Source organism: Pygocentrus nattereri, chromosome 2 (genome assembly GCF_015220715.1).
Source record: "Pygocentrus nattereri isolate fPygNat1 chromosome 2, fPygNat1.pri, whole genome shotgun sequence".
Lineage (NCBI taxonomy): Eukaryota > Metazoa > Chordata > Actinopteri > Characiformes > Serrasalmidae > Pygocentrus > Pygocentrus nattereri.
In genome coordinates, this window is record NC_051212.1 from 21,930,090 (window position 1) to 21,950,561 (window position 20,472).

At 37.3% G+C, this 20,472-nt stretch overlaps 1 protein-coding gene and 1 pseudogene across 1 annotated transcript; one reads left to right on the forward strand and one right to left on the reverse strand.

Annotated features, from left to right (window-relative positions):
• The first annotated feature begins 558 nt into the window (after window positions 1-558).
• Window positions 559-1,295, forward strand: LOC108428535 (ubiquitin carboxyl-terminal hydrolase 9-like). The gene is made up of 6 exons (XM_037543728.1): window positions 559-566; window positions 621-642; window positions 675-803; window positions 903-925; window positions 1,051-1,085; window positions 1,219-1,295. Exons 1-6 carry the CDS (start codon window positions 559-561, stop codon window positions 1,293-1,295), a joined length of 294 nt encoding a protein of 97 aa, XP_037399625.1.
• A 4,204-nt stretch (window positions 1,296-5,499) lies between these two features.
• LOC108428532 lies at window positions 5,500-9,271 on the reverse strand (annotated as a pseudogene).
• Window positions 9,272-20,472: the final 11,201 nt, after the last annotated feature.

Genomic DNA, 20,472 nt, shown 5'->3' on the forward strand with positions numbered 1-20,472 from the left:
CATAGACACTGGACATGATAAAATATACAATGTGGTAAGAAGACTTAGTTGTGGTTTCTCTGATCAGTGGGATAAGAACAAATATCTGATATATCTTTTTAATATACACATGCAGTTGTTGAAAAAGTTTTTTCCTAACAGAAGGAGGGACTGGAGGCTTTTTTCCAATCTTCTCAGTTAGATGAAGACAACTGGTTGTACTGTGACCAGTGTGACCAAAAAACAGAAACGGAGACTGTGAGTACATCTAATAATCTGGGTAAACATCAATGCCATCTCAGTATGAAGAGGGCTGAAGTCATTCTCTTACTGTGGTGTATTAGTCAGTCCTGAATCAACCAAGCCTGCCTCCTCTCACATATTTTATATGGTGGCCTTATTATTCAATTCGCAGTGGAATGAAATAGAAGAGTTTCCCACAGTCCTGACTCTGCATCTGAAGAGGTTTGACTTTGACTACATGCAGATGAGGCATGTGAAAAAACACTGTCCCATGGAGATTTTTAACATTAAACATTAAACATTTTTAAACCAACTCATTAAATAATATCAGTATTAATGATCCAGTAACACAATTACAGAGAGACATACATATGACATTTTCCCTTAGCAAGAATTAGTACTAAAACGATCACTTCTACTGTTTCTGAGGTTAACTGTCTTTTTCTCCTCAGGATTATGAATATGATCTTTATGCAGTTGTTAACCACAGCGGTGATCGAAATGGAGGCCACTACAATGCTGCCATCAAGTCATTTGAGGATAATCAGTGGTACTGCTTTGATGACTCTTCTGTCACAAAGGTAGTTACAATAAAGTGCTTGTTATTGTCCTGCTTTGATTTTCTATTTTCTGTTATTTACATTCTTTTTATCTTTTGTGCTATAACGCCCCCCCAACAGTATTCAGTGGATGCCCTACAAAAGTGAGTACTATATTTTAGGAAATATTAAAAAATATTCATATTTTATGTAAATTTTTTGTTAAGTAAATTATAATCTAAATTATAAAATTATATTTGACTAAAATGTGTAATTTTCAATGTTGCAGGTCACGGTTGGCCTACTTACTGATGTACAGACAAAGTGAGTAAAAATCAACAAAATCAGAATAACTACATGTCTTCTGTAGCTTTTTCTTATGCTATTTTTCAGGCATTCAGGAACAAATATGTAAATTTTATAGTTATATTTGATTTATCTGAGCTTTTCCTTACAGCAGCACCAAGCCGAAGAAATTTTGCACTGCAAAAACTCCTGAAATTACCTCTGCACTGCACAATCGCATTATCATAGCTGGAGTTGCTTAGAAAATGGATGGATGGATGGAGTTGTTATAACGTGTCTGGTAACAGTCATGTGGAGAATGTTCAGGATAAGATTCCCTAAATCATAGTGACCATAAAATGTCACATTATCTATTATATGATCATTGATTGAACCTTCTTCAGGCAACTTCATTGCTCAACATGTTTGTGAAAGAAAATGAAAAATATAGATGACTCACTTCAAAAGTGCTGGCACATCACAGAACATTGAACAGATGTTTTGTTGAGAAGCCAGGCAGCCCATGATAGGCTAATCAGCTCTGTCAAATAATGATCAACTCCAGAGATAAACAACTTTGCTTTTATGTTCTGAATGTATGACTGAGCGTGGTTTGTTTGTTTTCTCTTTAAGTAATATTAAATTCATTCTGTATTCAGTATTTAGTCTTTTTTCTTTAGTTAAGTTACTTAGTCAAAAAACGCGCGCGCGCACACACACACACACACACACACACACACACACACACACACACACACACACACACACACACACACACACACATATATATATATATATATATATATATATATATATATATATATATATCAATCACTGTTGTCGGAATAAAACCTCATATCTCCATTTTTGTCATTTTAGACATAAATTGAAAATGGATGTGGGCCTTTGTATTGTGATTTTATTGGGATTTTATGTGATAGACCAACACAAAGTAGCAAGTGATTGTGAAGTGAAAAGAAAATCATACATGGTTTTCAAAATTTTTAATAAATAAAAATCTGAAAAGTGTGGTGTGCATTTGTATTCAAACCCCTGTACTCTGATATTCCTAAATAAAATCCAGTGTGACCAATTGCCTCCAGACGTCACCTAATTAGTTAATAGAGTCCACCTGTGTGCAATTTATTCTCAGTATAACTAGAGTTCTTCTGTGAAGGCCTCAGAAGTTTGCTAGAGAACATTAGTTATGAAAGAGCATCATGAAAGGCAAGGAACACACCAGACAGGTTAGAGATAACATTGTGGAGATGTGTAAAGCAGGGTTAGGTTATAAAAAAATATCCCAAGCTATGAACACCTCATGGAGCATTGTTCAATCCATCATCTGAAAATGGAAGGAGTATGGCACAACTGCAAACCTACCAAGTGTCACGATTGGCCCCTCCTGGTCTTGTTCATGTGTTCATGTTTTGTTTTGGTCTAGTATATGTGCCATTTGTTTTGAAGTCCAGCCCCTTGTTTGGTTACTACGCCCCTGATTGTCTCCACCTGTGTTTTCCACCTGTGTCTTGTGAACTCGTTAGCCCTCTTGTATTAAAGTCCTGTGTTTTCCTTAGTCTAGTGCTGGTCTTTGTTTGAATTGTTTGGTTGTATGCTCGTGCTGTTTGATTAGTTTGGTCTGTTTCTCCATTGTAAATTTCAGTCTGTGTTTATTGCGTCATGTCTGTACCCAAATCGATCCGTGTTGGCTACATGAACCTGGACTGTCTTGACCCTGATTTTGGATTTGCCCATAATAAATCTCACTTGTCTCTGCACATGCATCTGCCTCAACATAACTCCATGTTACACCAAGACATGGCCGTCCACCTGAACTGACAGCCCAGGCAAGGAAAGTACTAATTAGAGAAGCAGCCAAGAGGCCCATCCTCACTCTGGAGGAGCTGCAGAGATCCACAGTTCAGGTGTGAGAATCTGTCCACAGGACAACTAGTCGTGTACTCCATAAATATGGCCTTAATGGATGGGTGGCAAGAAGAAAGCCATTTTTTGAAAGCAAGCCATAAGATGTCCTGTTTGCAGTTTGCCCTAAGCCATGTAGCTAACACCGCAAACATGTGGAAGAAGGTGCTCTGGTCAGATAAGACCAAAGTTGAACTTTTCAGCCTAAATGCAAAAGGCTATGCATGGTCGAAAACAAACACCACACATCACCCTGAACACACCATCCCCACTGTGAAACATGGTGGTGGCAGCATCATGCTCTCGGGATGCTCCTCTTCAGCAGGGACAAGGAAGCTGGTCAGAGTTGATGGGAAGATGGATGGAGCGAAATACAGGGCAATCCTAGAGGAAAATCTGTTAGAGGCTGCAAAAGACTTGAGACTGAATGGAGGTTCACCTTCCAGCAGGACAACGACCCTAAACATACAACCAGAGCTACAATGGAATGGTTTAGATCAAAGCATATTCATGTGTTAGAATGGCCCAGTCAAAGTCCAGACCTAAATCCCATTGAGAATCTGTGGCAAGACTTGAACATTTATGCTCACATCCAATCTGACTGAGCTTGAGCTATTTTGCAAAGAAGAATGAGCAAAAATTTCAGCCTTTAGATGTGCAAAGCTGGTAGAGACATACTCCAAAAGACTTGCAGCTGTAATTGCAGTGAAAGGTGGTCCTACAAAGTATTAACTCAGGGGGCTGAATACAATGCACACCACAGTTTCCAGATTTTTATTTGTAAAAAAATTTGGAAACCACTAATTTTCTTTCCATTTCACAATTACTTGCTACTTTGTGTTGGTTATAAAATAAAATCCCAATTTCACAAAATCACAAACTTTCCTCTCTCTGAATATTAACTTATCCATTTGGACTAACCCTGACTGTAACGTGGAACAAGGCAGCGGATGCATGTGCTGAGTAAAGCGAGTTTTATTTTGGGCAAATCCAGGGTCGTAGTCAGAACAGTCCAGGTTCATATAGCCAACACGTAGCGATCAGTGGGCAGACATAACTCCAAGAACATACAACAGAGGAGACAGCACGTCAAATAAGCATACATACAAACAATCAGCACATACAAAGACCAGCGAAAACAAAGGGCAAACACAGGGCTTAAACACAAACAGGGCTAAAAAGGGACAGGCGGAAACACTCAGAACAATCAGGGGCGGAGTCACAAAACAAGGGGCCGGACTGGGGATCAAAACAGAAAACATGGACTAGACTAAAAGGTAAACTAAAGGACATGAGGAGACTGGGAGGGGCCAAGTGTGACACTGACTTCCTTGTAAAAAGTAAAAAAGCACTGCACTGTTCTTTCTGGATTGATAAAGGCATTATACACGTTAAACATATCTTTCATAACAATACCCTGGTATCATTCTCATATCTTCACCAGAAACACAGCATTAGCACCAATCAGTTCCTCAAATTCCACCAGATAAAATCACATATTAATATATTATTATATATTAATTATATAAATCATAATTAAAGGGACTGAAAATCTATTAGATCTACTCCTCGCATTTTCTGATTTTTTAAAAATATATCCTCTCCAAACACACTCTTATAGAAAATATACAACCTAGTTTCTAAATCAGAGGCAAAAATAACCTTGTCGATTACACAATGGAAAGAAGATCTATCCATCACTCCCAGTGACGCTTTCTGGCTACAGATAAGCAGAAATAACATAAATCTGATCTCAGGATCTAATCTGCAGATCATACAGTATAAAATCACCCACAAAATACACTACACTGAACAAAAGATGTTTAAAATGGGATTTAACAGCACTGAAATCTACTCTCATTGCACACTGAATACCACAGATAATTATATCCATGCCAAGTGGCACTGTACACCTATAAAACAATTTTGGCAAGAAATTATTAATCAGCACTCTGTTTAAATATCACTATCCCCCTATGCCCAGAATTATGTCTGTTAGGAGACATATCAACAATCAATATGACAAAGAAAACTTCCATTGCCCTACTCACAGCCCTAACCATCACCAAGAAAACCATCCTCATGAACTGAAAGACAAAAAACACCATTACTGTCACCCAATGGAAAAATTTACTACTGAGACATCTATATACGGAAAAAAAATCTACTTCCATCAGACACAAAAACAGTCAGTTTGACTCGACCTGGACTTTACTGGAAAAGCTGAGATCCAATACTCAGTTTCCAAACTACTCTATACAATCATAAACTCTCCCCCCTTTATTACCATACCCACAAACACACATACACATGCTGAATTCTATCTTTATACAACAAATCTAATTTTTATGACACTACTGGTGTTGTTAACGTTTGTCCTTCATCAAGTCCATTATTCTTACTATTATTATTATTAATCTTATGTATTTTTTTCTTGTTTTTTGTCTATCTAGCTGATTGTTTTTGCTTATATGTCATCCCTCATTTTTCAATTTCAATTCGATTTTTGCAGTGTAGCCAGGGTGATGTATTATTCAGTGTTACTTACGGCTGTAATGATTAGTGGAGCTAAGTTTTTGCCCCCTTCATTTTCACCAGGACTGAAATATGGGTAAAGCCTCTGAGAGAAAAACTGCCCAGTGAAAGAGTAAATGTGGTACTTGGCTTCAACATCATAAAAGGAGACAACTCCTTGCATATAATCCACAAAGACTCCAACTTTTTGGGGCTTCTCTTTCAGGGAGAGATGGACAGGCGGTATCTCATTTGCATCATACTTATTACCATTCCTCAGCCATATAGTCCAGGAACCGTTCTCAGGACCCAACTCAACATCCCCTTTCCTGTTTATAGACTCAGTGGCCATGCCTAAATCCCATTCGGTCTTCCCACTCACTTGGACCTCATAGTACAATCTTCCTCCAGAGAACCCCTCCTTTCCGAGGACACAGGAACACCAATCAAACCTGGCTGGACTGTTAGGGACATTTTGTGGTTTGCCTCCATTCCACACCTGCTTCCCATCATCAGTCAAGAGGAGTTCAGGATGGGCTGTGTCAGGGTCTAAAGTCACATCAACTGTGGGGGAGGTATTAAATACTCCTTGAATAGTCAATAAGGCAAGCCAAGTATTACATTATAGCTCTGTGAAAGGCTCATGTTATAGAAAATAAATGTAATAACAGAAAAATAAATCTTGTTTTAAGTAAAAGAGTTAACATTGTTTCAAAATGTACCATTCACTTCCCAGTCCATACAATCCATAAATGGATTGTATAATTTGTTCAAAGTCACAGTTGAAAACACATTTTGGGCTTTTAACAGAACATTTCATTTTGTCACTACCAAACAGTAGCAACCCTACCAAATCCTGACCAAATATTTCAGTAATGACAGTTTCAGTAGTTATAATTTAAGATAATTTTTTAACCCAAAAACATTATCCAGTACATGACTAACAAATGGGAAAGGGATGCAGTCTCTCTTCCTGCTCTAAAATGCAGAGGTGTGGCCTCTAGACTAAAACCTTTTGTGTTATGGTAGTGATATGAAAATGTGGGTAAGCATTTTTTTCAAAATAAAACTCATGAGAAATCTACACAGTTCAACTTTCCTTTTAAAGAAATCAGTAAAATCATTTAAAATTTTTAGTTGAAGTTCCATTAAAATGTGAAATGTAGGGGTTGTGGTTTGGGACAGCCGCCTCCCAACAGAAAGAACCCTACAAATGATGATTAAAGATCTCTGTTAATGTTTTGGATTTAAATACATCATAACATAGTCCTTGTATATATCGAAGGTTAGCATGTGTGATTGATTCTGTAGATTTTTTCACACTAGAAATAAGCTGTTTTTTATTTTTGTGTGTGATGTCACCAAAGCAATGCATTTACATATATCTGCCTATTCTGTAGTTTAGCCCTGCCCTTTCACATTGAAGTTGTAAGGAATGTGTCAGCCTGCTTTTTGAATGAGTCATAACACAGGGCAGCCAATCAAAATTGGTCATTAACATTTATCAGTATTAAATTCACTGTAGCAAAAATAGCCTGTTTAATTGGAACATATAAAGAAAATATATGGAAAATAAATTAATCATGACAGTTTTAGAAAAACAAAACCATAAAACTGTTAAGACCAGTATTTTTACAAATTATGTAGGATATGGGCATCAACAGAATGAAAAAGAAAATTCTCTGTACCTGAATACTGGCGGATGATGTTCAGCTCTTCAGAAACTGTAACATTAAGTGAAATTAATCAAGGAGGTCATTACAATCTCTTATTTACAAATCACTGCATTAGAATGGACAGTATTGTATTTTATAACCCATTAACATACCATATCTGTAGAAGGAAGTATGTTAACTGCAAAGACTTACCAATTTCTTTCATCTTCTCATCTAAGGCCTCCTGAAGTTGAGACAGCGTTAACCTTAAAGGTTCCAAATAAATATGAGTGTGGAAACCCACATCAGTTTGGAGCTTCCTGCTGCTTAGGTGGCTAGGAATCTAAAGCAGAGGACATTATCTCTTTTAGCACTGTGAGCGCTATGGTGTACTGTGTTGTATTGCAATGGAGCAGTGAAGAGAACGCTCACCTGCAGTTGGTAAGGGTGGTATTTGGGATTTGAAAGCCGGTCCAGCTGAGCATATTTCGTTTTTAGCTCACTGACTTCTTGTTCCAGCTCTGTGATCAGCTCTTCGGCTTGCCTCTCTGCTGCTTTCTCTCGTTCCTCCATAGTTTCAAGCAGCTCAGCATGGCTTCTTTTCTTGTAACTCACTCACTTTTGTTTCCTTATGTAAAAAGAAAAAAACATACTGAACATAACTACAACAGAATAGGCCATTCAAAGAACAACTTTGTTAAGTGTCAAAATCATACTCACTTTAATTAAGCTTAATGAATCTTTGATTTCTGCAATTGTCTGCTCTCTATGCTGAATCATCTGCTGCATCTTTATTTTTACTGTTGCTTGGAGAATCTGTGGAGAGACAGGAACATCTCCTTTTTAACAAGGAATTCCCCATAGTGAGTTAAAGGCTCACTGAGGCAACTAGTGTTGTGCTTTAATCTGGTTTCAGTCTTGAGACTGTAAATTAATGGTCTCAGTCTATTTTTTTTTTGTTCTCAGCATTATTTTGCCTCAGTTTCTGTCTCTGGGTAAGGTGGATTCAAAAATTGTCCTCAAGACCTGCTGAGCACAGTGCCTCACCTGAGGTAAGTGGAAACTGAACTTTTCTGTTATTTTCATGACTTTCTTCAAACATAACAAAACAGTTTATCTACATATTTAAATAAAATTGGTTGCAGGTTCAGGATCTACTCAATCTTTCCCACATTCTTAAAAAAGATGGTTCTTCAAGGGTTCAGGGAATAAAGGGTTCAAGGGTAAAGGGAATTTTATTTCAAGCATAAATACTTCTATAGTTCTATAGAGAAAAAAAAAGAGTTCTTCTATTATTACAATGTCAAGCTTGTAACTACAGAAGAATCGTTTTTTGGTGCCAAATAGAAAAGTTGACTTAAGGTTGTCATTTCAAAATCATCATTTGCTCTTTCCATTGTGTAACAATTTCATCGATCAAAACAAAGGGTCTATAATTACTTTGAAAAATATATAATATTAATCTGTGCTTTCTGGTTTTATCAGCATTTCACACACTGTCTGACTTTTTGGAACTGAGATTTGCACATTTTTTTTGCACATTTGCACAAATTTTGCTCAATGTTTGTGATATATTCTTTCTGAGATAATAAATGTCCTTACTTCACTTTCCTCATCCGTGGGAACAGTGTTGTGACTCTTATGGTCAGTTTCAGTGCAAAAATAACACACATATGTCTGGTCATCTCTGCAGAACAGTTCCAGAGGTCTTTTGTGCTTCTTGCATATGTAATCTTCCAGATTCTCCACAGGGTCAATCAGCTTGTGCTTCTTCAGTTTTTCTGCAGTTTTATGAGGTTCCAGATGAACCTCACAGAAAGATGTTTCACAGTGTAGACAGGATTTCAGAGCTTTCCGCTTTCTCTTGGAGCAGCTGTCACAGGTCACCTGCATCATCTTCCCTTTGATGTGATCTGAAATCTCTTTGACGGTTGTGTTTATCTTGAATTCAGATGACTCAAATGCCTCACCACATAGTGGACACTTGGAGTGTGGACTGTTGTTTCTGTGCCTTCTGATGCAAGTCAAGCAGAAATTGTGTCCACATGGAGTGGTGACAGGGTCAGTGAACACGTCCAGACATATTGAGCAGGTTACCTGCTCCTTACATAAAGAACTGCTGGAGGTAGCCATGTCTTTAATCCTAAAATCATACACACATAAGAAAAAGGATTGAAACAGTGATAAATAAGTGCCTGATGATGAATGATGGCAACATCAGTGTAGACTACATACTGTAAAGCTACTGTCTGAAACTATGCTGATTTATTTGTTTCCTATGTGCCTTGATTGTCAGACTATTCAAACATAAAGGTACATGGACATAAAACTGATGCTTCCAGGTTATTATGTTTCAGTGTCATGCGTTTGTCGTGTGCTCTGTCAACAACAATACCAAGCACGCCTATACAAGCCACCCCAGTGTGGATTAAAAAAAAGATTTTTTTCCAGTGTCAGACTTTGCACAAAGCGGTTCACTGCTGTAGGAAAGATATGTAGCTGGAAATAAATATATATATTTGTGAATGTGCATTTAACAGTTCAAACTGGAGGACTACAAGAGGACTATGAGAGCCAATTTTTTGGGGACACCCACCAAAATTGACCGTAAAGATTTTTGTGATTACATCTTTATACACTGCTTTATTCATCATGGACATCAGAGACACATTGTCCTCTCAGCCAGACAAAGATGAAACTGATGTAAGATTTCGAGCTAACTAGGTAGATGAGACCTGGCCCAATATGTGGCTCTATGCATGTTGTGTGGAAAATGCTGGAAACATGAGTTTTGACTCATGTATTAAATATGTTACAAAACCTGTTCTAAATGCTGGAAGATGTGCTGTGACTTCTTTCTGTTTCAGCAAGGGAGTGTCAGGGTTTCTGTACACTACCTATTATTGTTCTGGCAACATCAGTGAAAGTTGACGTGCTCATCGGTGTGAAAGGGATCAACCTTTGTACTAACTCACTGAAACAACCACAAAGGACAAAATAAATTATGGTGTAAATGCTAAGTTGTAAATTTAAGAGTGTAAATGCTATGACTGCTAAAACTATAAAATATGGTAGTACTATAAAGTATGGTAGTAAACCATCACAGTTGTTCTATGTCTTAAATGTGCACTGATATCTGTTCGTTCCTGTATCTGCACTGTGTTTACAGCATTAAATGGTAGTATAACACTTCATCTGCATCTCTTTAAACCTGCCTAATCATCCTACCACCTGTCTGGACCTCTACTGCTAGATGAAAACATAAATAAAGAGGAGAGAGGATTTCCTGCCATGTATTTATTTGCAGACCATTAAGCACTCATCTAAAGGTCACAAAGGAAAAAGGCAGTGAAATCCCTGTTATTAAGATATCTAAATAGTAGAAATGTATTTTACTGTTTGTGGTCTTGTAACAGGTAAACAATAAAACAATTACTGATAGGGACAAATTAATGGTCTAATGTCCAATAAAATTCTGTCTATCACTCGCTTTCTCTCTCTCTCTCTCTCTCTCTCTCTCTCTCTCTCTCTCTCTCTCTCTCTCTCTCTCAATCTTCAATGCATATGTTTTGATCACAGGTAAGCTCTCTCTCTCTCTCTCTCTCTCTCTCTCTCACTCTCTCACTCTTCACTGCACACGTACACTCTGTGTTTTTACTCACCAGTGTCCTGGCTATCTTTAAGAGGATAACAAACCCAAACAGACAGCAAAATCGCTGAGCTCTCCCTCAGACAAAGGAACTGACAAAGGCACCTCCCTCTCATCTCCCAGTTAACGACTTTGCATTCTTCTCTTCATGCCAGTGACATTTCGTAACTCGGGTATTTCATCCAACAGACTGTCAGTCCACTCTGACCTGTAGCACAAATAATTTCTCTCCATTTCAGACTTCTTTAAACATATGAATGAATCTTTCAACAGTCAACCAACATTTGATACTTCAAGAGGTATTACTATTCCGTCACACCAGTGTGTCGGTTGTTAAGGCAGATAGGCCAAGTGGGTAGATTAGACTTGAAGCTAAAGTGCTCAGGAAGGCAGATCTCTAAAAGTACAGTTGGTGCCCACTGCTCTAGAGCGACCCATGAGGCTACACTACTGCTACAGCTTTAATGTCAACATAACCATCACTTCATTATCTACTAAAAACCTAGCAGCAGCATTTGACTTGGAGTAACACTTGTCAAAATAAGGGAAATCTCTCCATGGTACACAAGCACATTTTGCTCCACTTTCTGCAATGCATCTCTCATGTGCCCAGCTCTGCATCTAGAGCTTTTTATTATGCAGCAAAGTTCCTCAATGAAAATCTACCAAGAAATGCTGGATATTAATCAAGAATGATTTCAAGTTGTGCACAATCTGCACAATATTAATTTTTACAATTGAAATCTCTTCCTGTAATACAAACACTGCACATGTATCACCATGTCTGTTGGTCCTGGCTATTCAGAACGTCCTAAATTTATTGTATGTCAAGACAAACTCAGAATATGAAAAGTAAAATAAGAGGGGAATTCCACTGATTTTTCAAAACACTAGATGCTGGAACCCTGCTATGTTATTGAGCTACTGGTGATCGCACTAGAAAACACAGTCCCACTGTTGCACAGTGCAATGCTAGGGGGGCTTTATTCCCCTCTTGCTTTAAAATTTTGGAGCAATTCAATTATTTAGATAAAACATTCAGAGTGGTTTGATGAACCAGGCATTGTGATGTCTACAATGCAAATAGAACCATTTTATTTACTATCCAAAACAACCAGTGAACCTGCATGTGTCTTCTGAGATTTTATTATATGTAATGATGGATAAAAGTAAAGCAGAAGTAACAAACAGGTTTTCTTTGGGCAATATTTGCCCTGCAATGATCTGGATGTACCTCTCTCATGAATAAATGTAAAATTTTTTTAGACCAAAATCTTATCTCAAATTACTTTAAACCTATGGTCACCAACCTTTATCCTTGAGATTTACCAACCTACAGCAGTGCCTGCTCTATTAGTATGCAACACAAGCATCTGCTGAGGGCCCCACAACCAGTGGTGGACAGTAACTAAGTAAATGTAATTCGTTACTGTACTTAAGTAGTTTTTTCGTGTATCTGTACTTTACTTAAGTATTTCCATTTTGAGCGACTTCTTACTTTCACTCCACTACATTTCAAAGTCAAATATCTGAATTTTTCCTCCACTACATTTTGAGAAATCTGTCGTTCCTTTTGGTTTTTGTGTGTATAAAAATGTAACATGTCAAAACAAAAGAAGTGCAAAGCAAGAGCACCAATCAGGGCACAGCGGTCACTTTGTTCTGAGCTTGTTTTGACCTGTTGGTCATACTGACCCAGTGCAGCGCGCGGTTCAACATCAGTGCAGCAGTGTAAAAATTTGGGAGCACATACGTCTAACTAAAAGATGAACTAACCTAACTTTGTGTAAATAGAGCACAATATAGAAATATGTACACATACGCAGTCGTGACTGGCGTGTTTCTTTTTTTCTGATTTCATACAAACACTTTCATTTTATAGTAAATCAGTTTGGGTTAGTTTATGTTTATGAACAGAGACCTACAGCTCAATATAGTAAAGGAAAACTTATTTGTGATCTTGAGTTTAAAGCAAGTTTTTCTTTCAGCTTGTAACTAATTTACAAAGCAATCTTAAACTGAAACTTTGCTTGTGTGTAAAAAGTGATTTCAGAGCCACTCGGTTCTCCCTGATGGAAACTGTTTACCTTCAATGTTTTGTGCTTATGATCATTTTAAAAGACGTCAGCGTCACTAATTAATGACGTTCTATTAAAAGACTGGCTTATCAAGAGAGACACTGGAGGATTTTCACCTAAAATGAGTTCATGAAGCAAGTCTTTGTTTTATAAATTTATAAAAATGATAACAGGACATCAGAGCCATAATTAATCTTTTAGTACTTTTACTTTCGATACTTAAGTACATTTGAAGGCAATTACTTGAGTACTTTTATTCAAGTTGAGGTCTAGAGTAAGGACTTCTACTTTTACTGGAGTAATATTTTACCTTGGGTATCTCTACTTCAACTCAAGTACATGATTTGTGTACTTCGTCCACCTCTGCCCACAACTATTAGACGGCCCTCTAACACTTTATGGGTGATTACCTTTATGTTGTAAGATACTTATGTGAGGGGAAGACCAAACAACTAGTTGGTCTCAAAAAAAGAGCATACTGTTGCATTTTATGCTGTTGAAGAAAACATGGCTGTTCCACATAAAACTTTTGGCTTTATTTAAGGCTATATTTGGCCACAGCCTTGCCTCAAACGTGGAATGATTTTGCTTACAATTCGCTCTAAGCCTAGAGTGGCCATCAGTGATAATTTGCTTGGTAATCAGCAACAGAACAGACTGAAGCAGCTGGTCCACAGCTATGCACAGTGAAAGAAATAGTAGAGAATGAAATTAAACACTGAAGGTTGGTCACTGCTTTAAAGTAGTGCATCACTGTAAAAACAGACATGTAGTAAGAGTGATTCAACATAAGAGGGCAGTGAAACCCTAAATGAAAAAATAAATGAACGTCTTGTTTCATTCACATGTCAGTTTCCCTCCTACTTAAGGACTTTACTTCATGCTTCTGTTTATATATTTTCAGCCATGTACTTTGTTGTCATTTTTTCATTCCTGTATGCTATTTTCTTAGTCTAAGTTACTGTATTTTCTGTAACACAACAATGTTTCGTTTTAACAGTTTTTCATGTTTTATAGACTAATTCTTCATCTTCCTTCTAGCGCCTCATGTCGGTCTGATGAACTTGGGAGTGACCTGCTATTTCAATGTTGTGCTGCAGACACTCTTTATGACCACTGAATTTAGTTTTAGTGAATTTAGGGTTAGTGCAAGTTGACTAGGTTTTTCAACAGTTGATGTATTTAATCAGGAAATGGGACTTTTAATGTGTTTCAGCATTCTGATGACATGAGAGCTGTTAGATGACCAGCTTAGTAAGCAAGACAGAGAGAGAACACACACACACAGACACACACAACCCTTCTAAGCCGCTTCTTCTTCTGGGTCGCAGGGGTTGCTGGAGCCTATCCCAACTGTCACCAGCCAGAAGGTAGAATACACCATGAACAGGTTTCCAGTCCATCACAGGGCAGACACACATACACATTCACTTACACCTAGGGGCAATTTACCATGTCTAATTGGCCTGAATGCATATCTTTAGACTGCGGGAGGAAAGCGACACAGGGAGAATCGAACCCAGGCCCTCCTTGCTGTGAAGCAACAGCACTACCTGCTGCGCCACCATGCCACCCATAAAATTACAGTACAAAAACCAACCTACAATCCTCATATTAGGTTTAACTATCAACATCCATTGAACACAGGAAGAGTGACAGCACTGAAATCAGCAATTTTCAGAATCATGAGAAGAATGAAGGTGTGGAACTGCTGTCCTCACTGAGAGAGCAGTTTGAAATCTTAAACAGAGAATCTGACCAACGTGCCTCTCTCTTAAGAGTGACCCAAAGCCTGAACTGGAACTGTAAATAGAGTTGTGGGTCAGACAAACTTGGCCTGCTACAATCCAAATCTTACATTGGTTCATTTTGTTCATTTTATCTTCTTTGAGGTGCTGAATTATTTCAAAAAGCATTTTAATACTTCATAAAGTTTAAGAATACAGGCTTTGAAAACAGTAATATTGTGTCAGTAAAATTTTATGAGCGTCAAAATTTTTTTCCATTCAACTTTAGCAAAAAATTTCCTTTGATACCTGAAACACATTTTATTTCTAGAAGAATTTGCACATAGATTTAGTATCATGTGATGCATTTCCCTCATGTGCATCTTACAGCATGGTTTAGAGGCAGAGCTGGACTGAGGAGACCAGAGAGCTTTTAAAGGAGTGCTGCCACTTTCAGCTCTTACAGAGACATGTCCAGAAAGGCTACAGCCTCTCTAAATGAAAGTGCTCCAACAGCGATTTGTGGCAGAAAAAAGAGATTTCTCACAGAATGGTTCAAAGAGATTAATGAAACAAACAGAATTTTCTGATTAGTATGTTACAGGGACGTCAGGGAAGCTGCAACATACATGAAATTAGAAATGGAAACATGGCTGTGTTTGAAATTGCCTACTATATACTGCACACATACTGCTCGTGCCAAAAAGTAGTAAACAGTATGCAGTATGTGATCAACATACTGACATATTATAGGCCTTTATTATCAGAATAAAACTTATAAGTCAACATTCTGTCATATAGAGCTGTTTGATCACTTTCCATTTAAAAAGGCTGCCATCTTTTCACATGTGTTTGTTTGTGTTTGCTGTAATTTCGTTTAATGTGAGGGAAACCTGTCACATGACATTTGGTTTTTGCATTGTTTATTTTATTTCTCCTGAAAAAAAGTCTTCTACACGTTTGCTAAACGTTTGCCAAACTTTCTAAAGCGTTAAAAATATTTTTCATAATCTTTCAAAATCCTTTAAAAGACATACTGTAAAAAAAAAAAAAAAAAAAAAAAAAAAAAATATATATATATATATATATATATATATATATATATATATATATATATATATATATGTAAATTGTTCTAACTTAAATCTTGTGCTCCTTAATTGAGTGATAGTTAAGCGACTTTTGAATAGTAAGTTAACAGAACAAGTGTTTTACAACCCCAATTCCAATGAAGTTGGGATGTTGATAAATGTTGTTGGGATGTAAATAAAAACAGAATACAATGATTTGCAAATCCTTTTCAACCTATATTCAATTGAACACACTACAAAGACAAGATATTTCATGTTCAAATGGATAAACTTTACTGTTTTTTGCAAATATTCACTCCTTTTGAATTTGATGGCTGCAACACGTTCCAAAGAAGTTGGGACAGGGGCAACAAAAGACTGGGAAAGTTGAGGAATGCTCAAAAAACACCTGTTTGGAACATCCCACAGGTGAACAGGTTAATTGGAAACAGGTGAGTGTCATGATTGGGTATAAAGGGAGCATCCCTGAAAGGCTCAGTTGTTCACAAGCACATTCAATGTTAGAAAACTAACATTGAATGCCCCTGGCCTTCGATCCCTCAGGCAGCACTGCATTAAAAACCGACATCATTCTGTAATGGATATTATCACATGGGCTCAGGAACACTTCAGAAAACCACTGTCAGTGAACACAGTTCGTCCCTCCATCTACAAGTGCAAGTTAAAACTCTGCCACACAAAGCGAAAGCCATATATCAACAACACCCAGAAACACCGCCAGCTTCTCTGGGCCCGAGCTCATCTGAGATGGACTGACACAAAGTGGAAAAGTGTCCTGTGGTCTGACGAGTCCACATTTCAAATTGTTTTTGGAAATCATGAACGTCATGTCCTCCAGGCCAAAAAGGACTGTCCGGATTGTTACCAGCGCAAAGTTCAAAAGCCAGCATCTCTAATGGTGTGGGGGTGTGTTAGTGCCCATGGCATGGGTAACCTGCACATCTGTGAAGGCACCATTAATGCTGAAAGGTACATGCAGGTTTTGGAGCAACATATGCAGCCATCCAAGCAACGTCTTTTTCAGGGACGTCCCTGCTTATTTCAGCAAGACAATGCCAAGCCACATTCTGCACGTTACAACAGCGTGGCTTCATAGTAAAAGAGTGCGGGTACTAGACTGGCCTGCCTGCAGTCCAGTCCTGTCTCCCATTGAAAATGTGTAGCGCATTATGAAGCGCAAAATACGGCTACGGAGACCCCGGACTGTTGAACAACTGAAGTTGTACATCAAGCAAGAATGGGAAAGAATTCCACCTACAAAGCTTCAACAATTAGTGTCCTCAGTTCCCAAACGCTTATTGAGTGTTGTTAAAAGGAAAAGTGATGTAACACAGTGGTAAACATGCCCCTGTCCCAACTTCTTTGGAATTTGTTGCAGGCATCAAATTCAAAATGAGTGAATATTTGCAAAAAACAATAAAGTTTATCCATTTGAACATTAAATATCTTGTCTTTGTAGTGTATTCAATTGAATATAGGTTGAAAAGGATTTGCAAATCATCGTATTCTGTTTTTATTTATGTTTTACACAACATCCCAACTTCATTGGAATTGGGGTTGTATGTGTCTGTGCTTTATGTCCTGTCAAGTATTATTTGAAGTTAAAAATGTTAAGTTACAACCCCATATTTTGTCTAAGGCACTGTAGGATCAATAATGTGGCATAAAAAGGCCGTACTGTTGATGATGGATTAAAAGCTGGAAGAGTCAATCTGTTGATGGCACCAAAGGAAAGAACAAAACTAAACCTAACCACACTTGCCTACTCTAAAACAAAAAATACTTACCTAACCTTAAAAAAGGAAACACAATCTTCCCTGGCCAATAATAAGGGAGCTTAGGGAACTAGACAGAGCAGACTTTTACGTGGCATGAATGTATAGGCGCACCTCTCTTACCTCAAACTTATGAGAGCACAAGGCTTTTTTGTACAGGAAATGATGTTGTTATGTAAAGCACTTTATCACTAAAAGTCAGTTTGATGAAAACACGTTGCTGAGTAGTAAAAATCGAAGTGTTTTTTACTAATTATTCTAGCTAATGACTGACATTTTCAGTTCAGTGTATGAGCAGGAGGATGCAGCTGAATATTTTCTTACAATTCTCAATGAAGTAGGCTTAGATGTGTACAAGGTATTCTCACATTTTTAAAAATAAATTTTGCAGTTTAAATGTTCCAGCAATTAAAGGACAGCATATACTATCTACTGTTGACAGTATTCAACATGTCAACATTTTTTAAATTAAAATATTTCCAATGCAGCTATTCATATGATATTTGAATAAAAGTCACATGCAAAGAAGTGGAATAACACAGGAAAAAAGTACTGAACATTAAGTGTATAAATGTATTTAAAACTTGATAAAAAAAAAGCACTTCTTTATAATGACAGCTTCAAGATGCTTCCTGTATGACGAAACTACTGTTCAGGTGGGGTTTTGGCCCATTCTTCTAGGTCTTTAAATCTTGAATGGTGAATCTTGATCTTCAGTTCCTTACACAAATTTTCTGTTAGGTTTAAGTCTGGTGATTGACTGGCTCATTTCAACAATTGGGTCATTTTAGCACTTTTACCTGCTGGACAGCCACCCATGTCTCATCCTCATCGTCCTTGTGGATGGCAATAGAGCCTTCTCAAGAATTGTCCAGTACATGGTTCCTTTAATCTTCCCTTCAATAATTTGGATTCTGCTGGTGACATGAGAGGGGAACCGCCCCATACCATGATACTTCCACCACCACACTTCATTATAGGAATGATATTTTCAGGGTCATATGCAGAGCCATTTCTCCTCCAAACATGACATATCACGTTGTTGCAGAAGTTTGATTTTTGTCTCGTCTGACCACTCTACATTTTCCAATCTACAAGCTTCTACAATGTTCTGCAGCAAACTTCAAACGAGCTTCACCATGCCTTTTCTTCAGTGATGGAGTCTTCTGGTTGATCACAAACGTGGTGGTGGAGCGCATTGCCTGTTGTTTTCTCTGTGATGACTGTACCCACAGCTTTCAGGTCTTTCTGGAGCTCTTTTTGAATGGTCCTTGGCTCTTGGGCTATTCTTCTGACTAACTTTCTGACTGTACAGTCAGAAATCTTGTAAGGAGCTTCTATGCGTAGTCAAGTGATGTTCCCTCCACTTGCAGATAACAGCTTCAGTGTTTCTTGGAGGAGCATTTAGGAGTTGAGAAATCTGTCGGTAACCAGGGTCATTGTTATACTGCTCAATTACCTTGTTGCAAAAGTGTTGAAAGAACTCTTTGACTCTCTCCATCCATTGCATAGTTTTGTTGAGGTAATACCAATATCTGGCGTATGTATCATGTGAATAGCTGCAAACGGAAATATGTTTAATTAACAAAAAATATTGAGGTGTTGAATATCTATTTCCCAAACTCTATATTAAAATCATGGTTCACCCAAAAATCTCAGTAGTTTTGCACTGGAACTGTGAGGCTAATATGGCTAAAATATAATGGAAGGCTCTCCACCAAAATCTTCTTCAGTAACATAGACTTCTAATATACAAGCCTTGTGTCTCCAGTACAAAACTAAAGAAGCAAACTCTTGTTTTGCTTTGCTGTGAGGACTGTGTGTAGTCTCTAGTTTTGTATTCTGCATATCTGAAGTACTGCATTCAGTGAGTGTAATTCAGATCAGGTATAAACGAGATCCAAAAATCTTTTAAATCTTTTAAAGATTACTGTTTTGAAGTTGAACTGATCATATTAATAATTGTATTAGGTGTTTGAAGTAACAGAAAAGCACAAATACATCTGTACAAACGACCATGCAACTGAATAGAATGAGACCAATATGAAGCTGATCATCCCTGTCAATGTCAGAAATGAACTGTACAGTGTGGTAATAAAGAAGTCTTTACTCAAACACTTGTTAAGAAAGAAAGAAAAACACATTCAAACATACAATATTTATGTCAAGAAAAAGTCTTCTAAATTAAACTTCATTGTTTATATTTCAGAAACAAGGTCTGCTATTATGCTTCACACCAGAAAAACTAGAATGGTATAACCAGATGTACTGTAACATTTGTAAAAAGCATGGTGACACAATAAGGGTAAATTATACCAATTCTGAATGAAAGCAGTTTTCATTATTCAGGTTACAGTGGGGTTTCTTTGACTCATTTTATCATAGATTATAAGTATGTTAAACACTTGAATTTCCTATGTTGATTTAAAATGAGCTTTTAAATCGAGATTTAAAAAAAAAATTTCATTAAAAACTCAAATTCCTGTTTTCAGAGTGTTGAAATACTAAATTATCCAACAATACTGTTGATGGAACTCCAGAGATACAAAAGAGCCAGAAACTCTGTCAGGAAAATTGATTGACCAGTCTATATACCTCTCAGCCTTTCTTTGGAGGTACACCACATGCCTACCTAAGCATCACCTAAATATTCAGTGTAGAGAATTAAATAATATACGAGACACGTTCACCCACACTGTTCTCCACAGAATCATGACTTTAAAATTTAGGTTGCGATCATAACTGAGATGATAACTGGTACCTCTTTGATGACACTCAAGTTGTAAAGGTAAAGGAAGATATTCATAACTTTCACGTAACTCTAGCTGTTCAGAATGTTTCATACACTGATGTTTGAATAGTTTAATTGATGTTCTAACACTGACCTCTTTTGCAAATAGTTTAATATAAATTTATTTACAGTGTTAGACATATTTTACTGCACATGATTTCACTCATGCGCTCTTTCACAGACGAATGAAAAGATACTGAAATGATACAGTATACTCTCATAC

What these genes read in the sequence shown, in the direction of transcription:
- LOC108428535 (XM_037543728.1), top strand. An exon ending in TCAGTGGATGCCCTACAAAA is followed by an intron (nt 926 to 1,050) that starts GTGAGTACTATA and finishes TCAATGTTGCAG; the next exon opens with GTCACGGTTGGCCTACTTAC. An exon ending in CTTACTGATGTACAGACAAA is followed by an intron (nt 1,086 to 1,218) that starts GTGAGTAAAAAT and finishes TTTTCCTTACAG; the next exon opens with CAGCACCAAGCCGAAGAAAT.